The 5,610-nt window shown below is 41.0% G+C and overlaps 1 protein-coding gene across 4 annotated transcripts; it reads left to right on the plus strand.

Annotated features, from left to right (window-relative positions):
- The first annotated feature begins 246 nt into the window (after positions 1-246).
- On the plus strand, positions 247-5,407 carry LOC136450728 (phosphoglycerate kinase, cytosolic-like). 4 transcript variants are annotated; one of them, XM_066451316.1, is made up of 6 exons: positions 247-456; positions 539-836; positions 1,434-1,671; positions 2,046-2,077; positions 4,409-4,840; positions 4,977-5,407. In XM_066451316.1, exons 5-6 carry the CDS (start codon positions 4,577-4,579, stop codon positions 5,172-5,174), a joined length of 462 nt encoding a protein of 153 aa, XP_066307413.1. In that variant the 5' UTR covers positions 247-456; positions 539-836; positions 1,434-1,671; positions 2,046-2,077; positions 4,409-4,576; the 3' UTR covers positions 5,175-5,407. The 4 variants fall into 4 exon arrangements, with proteins under 4 accessions (XP_066307413.1, XP_066307414.1, XP_066307415.1 ...); XM_066451317.1 differs by having other exon boundaries at positions 247-421; XM_066451318.1 differs by lacking the exon at positions 539-836.
- Positions 5,408-5,610: the final 203 nt, after the last annotated feature.

A 5,610-nucleotide genomic window follows, 5' to 3' on the forward strand; every position in this document is an offset into this window, starting at 1 on the left:
CATAACTGTAGTTTATGTGGTTCTATTGTGGTGAATTTTTTTATGATGGACTAATCATTGTATGCTTGAAATGTAGGAAAAATTTCACACTGATTGGATCATGTATGACTGAGTTATAGATTTATGGTTTTTGCTATATTTCTGTCGACTGTTTTTGTTGATTTGGATCTGTCGGATTCTGGACCGTTGTGTTTTAAGATTCGTGCGGCGTTTCGGGCCGATTCTAAAACCCGCGCATTCCAAACCCGCAAACCCGTTCTACTTTCTTTCCCCCAATCCCCTCGTCTCCTCCGCCGCGGTCGTGCAGGCGGTGGGTGAAGCGCGAGCCTCGCCGCCGCTTCCCCTGCGCCGATGGCCGCAGAGGAGCCCCCGCGTGATCAATACGTCGATTGCGGGGACGTTCTCTGGACTCTCTTCGTGTGTACGCGCTCAACTCCGACGCGCGCGGTCGAATTTGTCAGTGTAGTTTTTCTTTGTATAGTTGTTCGTCGATTGCTGCTGATTGAGGAGCTGCTGCTGTGCACGCTGATGGTCATAGGCGGTGCGGCGCAGTAGATCAAACCCAACATCATGAACGGGGGGAGAGGGAGGGAGGGGCGGCGACCTGGCACCCAGGATGGGCGAGGACTTTTGCGGTAGCTGGCGATGGTGCGGCGACAGCTCGTCGAGGCGGCCGCGACGTGGACGAGGGCTGAACCGGGAGGGAGTCGAATGTGTGGTGGTGAGGCTCGTGAGCTCCGAGCGGCTGTCGCGGGATTCATGTTGCCTTCTCTCGAATGTGCACGGACAGGAACCCCGGTTTCGGCTGGCTTTCTGTGATCTGCTGTCGAAGGAAGGTGGTGTGCACTGTTGTGGACTAGACTAAACACGATGCTAGCTTTTTTTCTGGTTTGTTTAGGAACTTTGCGTGCAACTAGCTATTGATTCGATATGTGCTAGATAGCAGCTGTGACGCTCATTGCTTTTATTTGGACTGAATCATCATGTTTATTTCAATGTTTTTTTTTTCTGATAGATGGATGTCCTTGATGAGAGTGAGGCTGCTTTAGGCATATGTTTTTTGCCCAGCTAGCTAGCTAATCGTTGAATTTTGAATGACATGATATAGAATTGAAAATCCTTTTTTTTTTACTTTACCTCTAATGTCTCTAGTGCTGTTAGGAGAGCTGTAAAGCCATATTTGACATTTCTTCAGTCTCAGGCCAATTGTTGTTGTTCTGAGACATCACCTGTTCTAGTAATTGGTTGCAACTCATTTCACTAGCTAAAAAATGTGCTTGCTGTATCTGGGTACAGTTGATATTTATTTGTTCATCTGTTGAATTTTATACCTCCAATGCATTTGTGTTAGCTGGTTTGGTCTTTTTTATTTTCTAAAAAAGGGAAATTAGGTAATGTGATTGATTTATTATGTACGGACCTCTTTGTTGCAGTTTGCCACACACGGGACTGCCGACGTTGAATGCGACTCATGTTGGCCTGGTTGAGGTAGGATAAGAGGCGCTTCAATTGCTGCAGCGAGTCCGGCTCCAGCGGCGGCTGCTTCCATTCGCTGGTGTACTGGGAACGGAAGCATCGCTACAGCTGCCTTCTCGTCCTCGTCCGCCTGAGCACTGGTGTTGTTGCGGAGACCAGAGAAGGAGTGATGCATACCAAAAACATCAGTATAGGGTACTTGCAGTGAATATATGTGTATCTGTGTATTACTGTATCTTTTTTCAGTTATTACTAGTTCTGATTTGCGTAGTTGGGAAGTTGCAGGTGAACAGTTGATGATTTTGCTTATCAGGGATTGGTAAAATAGTTTTACTTTGCTTCATATATGGTTGTCATATAGAGAACAAAAAGAAAGCTACAGTTTTTATGGAACAGTCTATGATTTGAAGGTCATTACTTGGTTAAAGCCTAGATAAATCTAGTGCATGTTGACAATGCACTTTAACTGTTGATTCAATTTTACTGACAATGCACATATCTATTATGAGAAATATATTTGGTTCCCATCTGAACTCTTTTTTTTTTTTTTTTTTTTTTTGCAAATGCAGATATGCGTGCTGCATGCTCCCTTTCTTAGTTGGTAAGTCTATTCTCTTCATTTTTCAGTTCATTAGGTTTAGTTTTATTATTTGTTAGTGGTGATAAATAGTTTGATTAGTTTTTTTTGTTAGCAGTGCTAAGTTGTTTTAGAATACTTCTTTTGGTTTAGTTTATGATTTTTTTGTAAGACAGAGATATAGCTGAGTGTATTTGAGCTCCGTTTTCTTAGTTGGTGCTAAGTTTTTTTTATTAGCTTGTAGTTTTTATAGTTATTTATTTATTTATTTTGAGCTCAGTTGATGTTCAAAGTGTGCATTTGAGTGTTTATGCTGTCTTGTGTTTTTGTTTTTATTTTTATTTTTGTATTTCTGATGTCTAGATCTAACTATGCCTCTGCTTGCCGCTTCTTTCTTTCGTGTACATATTTTTGAAAGAGTTTTGTAGATTATTTCTTTTGTGATTTTTAGATGAACAATAGGTGGTGCCCTATGTATTTTGAAAGTTAGGGTGAGTTGTTTGTGTTGTAGGTTGCTTCTGAAAGGTGTAGCTTTTGATGTTTAGATCTGAGTATGCCTCTACTTGCCGCTTCTTTCTTTCGTGTATTTATCTTTTTGGATGAGTTTTGTATTCTTCTGTGATTTTTAGATGAACATTAGGTGGTGCCCTATGAATTTGAAAAAGTTTTGTATTTTAGGTTAGGGTGAGTTGTTTGTGTTGTAGGTTGCTTCTGAAAGGTGCAGCTTTTGTAGTTGATTAGGATTAATTGTATTTGTTAGTGGTGATAAGTAGTTGATTAGTTTTTTTGTTAGTGGTGCTAAGTAGTTTTTTTATTTAGTTGTTCGATTTTTGTTAGTTTAGTCGATGTTTAGGTTGTGCATTTGAGTAGTTGATTAGAGCATGTCTTCGGAGAGTGTTTTTTATTCAATTAATGTTTTTTAGTTAACTGATTTAGTTCTTGATGTGGTGATTGTGTGATGTGTGAGGGAGCAATTGAGGGATTGTTTGGATGTGGTGATTTACGGATTGTTTGTGATGTTTTTTTAGCAATCATATTTTCTGTGTTGGAGTAGTTTATTAGTTCTGAGGATGTCTTTGAGTAATTATGATTTGTAATTGTGAATTTAACTGAGTTGAGTTGATGATCGTGTGTAGATATCATAGATTTTTTTTTTAGCTCAGTTGATGTTCAGAGTGTGTATTTGATTTTGTAGACTGGTGTGCTATAGATTTTGGGGATTTTTGTTTTTTGTGATGTTTAGAGTTGAGTATGCCTCTGCTTTTCTCTTCTTTGTTTTGTGTGTTTTCTTTTTGATCAGCTTGTTAGATTATTGGTTTTTTGCGCTGTTGAATGGTTGGTTTATCCGTGTACTTGTGCTTCTGCCGCTCCAGTTGCATTTGCTGCTTGCTTGTTTGGGCCAGTTTTCATTTATCTTTTCAGTAAGGTGTTTTTAGCTTTTTTTTTTATGGACCAAAAGAGTAGGGAGGATGTGTATTGTTGATGACTTGATGAGCTGATGAATGTTTGGCTTGTGGTTTCAGGGTCAGCTTCAGTTTGGTCTTCTTTGCCTTACTCTTTATAGGTTGGATTGATCGATTGTATATTTCTGTTTTTTTGGCTCTGCTGACGAGCGTGCATGCGTGCGCGTGTGTGTGGATTTGCTGTTTTGTTAAATAGTTTTGCTGGCATAACCAGCAGCTTTGAACATTGATTTTTTTTGGTGAATTTAGTTGAGTTGTTTTTTTGCTCTTTTTTTTGTGTGCGTCTGTGTGTGTGGGCTTTTGTGTGGCTGTGTGTGTGTGTCTGTGTGTCTCTGTGGTTGTGTGTTTGCTCTCTCTCTCCCTCCCTCCCTCCCTTCCCTCCATATTATCTGTTAGAAGATTCTGCTAGCAATAAGAATGTGCAGAGTTTCTTTAGCTGTTTTTTTTTTCTTTTGCTGTTATTGATAAATTATCTGTGGTTTCTTTTGAAGGGCGGGCCTGGTACAAGCGGTAGAGTCTTACCGCCTGTGACCGGAAGGTCCCGGGTTCGAGTCGCGGTCTCCTCGCATTGCACAGGCGAGGGTAAGGCTTGCCACTGACACCCTTCCCAGACCCCGCACAGAGTGGGAGCTCTCTGCATTGGGGTACGCCCTTTTTGTTATTGATAAATTATGTGCCAGAGCTTTGCATTTGATTGTGACTGGTTTCCAGGTGGTGAGATTGCTTCTAACTGATTATCTGTGGTTGCTTAACATGTGTATGTGTTTTGTGAATCAATCTTTGTGGTTATTATCTGTAACATGTCAACCTTTTTTGGGGTTCAAATGTAGCAACAATAACTATTTCTGCCTTTTATTTTTGTAATAATGTAATTTGTGGATGCCATTTCCAGGGTCGTCCAAAAGGTGTCACCCCAAAGTACAGCTTGAAGGCTCTTTGTCCCACGCTTGTCTGAGCTCCTTGGAGTTGAAGTGTGCTAAGATTTGACATTAGCTTATTTTGGGTATCTGCTATCTTTTATTTATTCTAAGGGCTAGAATATGTGCATAAATAGTTTGTGATGGCCAATGATTGCATTTGTGAGGAAGTTGAGAAGTTGGCTGCTGCTTTGCCAGAAGGTGGAGTTCTGCTCCTAGAGAACATTATATTCTACAAGGAGGAAGGGAAGAACGACCCTGAGTTTGCTAAGAAGCTAGCATCTGTTGCTGACTTGCTGACCTTTATGTCAATGATGCTTTCGGCACGGCACACAGAGCTCATGCTTCAACCGAAGGAGTTACCAAGTATTTTGAAGCCTGCTGTTGCTGGCTTCCTCATGCAGAAGGTAATAAAATGTCAACCCTGCTCATGATCCTTTAAGTATATTTAGGTACTGTTGAGTAGGATGGGGTAAATGGCCATGTGTTTTATTTATCATTGTTTTTATCTATCATTGTTTTAAGACAATTGTGTTTCTTCAGGAGATTGCTAAGAAGCTGGCTGAGCTTACAACCACAAAGGGTGTCACCACCATCATCGACGGTGGTGATTCTGTTGCTGCTGTTGAGAAGGCTGGGCTGGCTGACAAGATGAGCCACATTTCAACCGGCGTTGGTGCAAGCTTGGAGCTCTTGGAAGGCAAGACTGTACCAGGTGTCGTTGCCCTCGATGACGCCTAAGCTACTCGTTTCTGCCAGCTCGTGTGCCATTTTGTTTCGGACCTTGGTGTAGCGCTGCAAAGTTATGGCTTATATGGACTTGGGATAGGCTTGCCATCGAGTTTTGGTAGATGAGTCGTGAACAAGTTTTAACTTCCTCGCTGCTGTGAGTGAAGTGACTGGTGAATTCAGAAATTTGGAACTAACAAACTCCCATGGATTTGTATGATATGTTTTCTTCAACAGTTTGCATTCCTTCACTGTGATATCTGATATGTTTTGTTCTGACAGTTTGTGTTCCTGTGTTGCCGTTGCTATTCGTTCCTGCTACCTGTACCACCGGATGATTATTGGGTTTTGGATCTTTGTGCTAATGCTAATGGGTTTTAGATATTTGTTGTTTTTTTACCCTTGTTATGCAAATCTGACAGATTTTTATATTGTAAATCTGCCAGGT

This window comes from Miscanthus floridulus, chromosome 5 (assembly GCF_019320115.1).
Source record: "Miscanthus floridulus cultivar M001 chromosome 5, ASM1932011v1, whole genome shotgun sequence".
NCBI classification, from domain to species: domain Eukaryota; kingdom Viridiplantae; phylum Streptophyta; class Magnoliopsida; order Poales; family Poaceae; genus Miscanthus; species Miscanthus floridulus.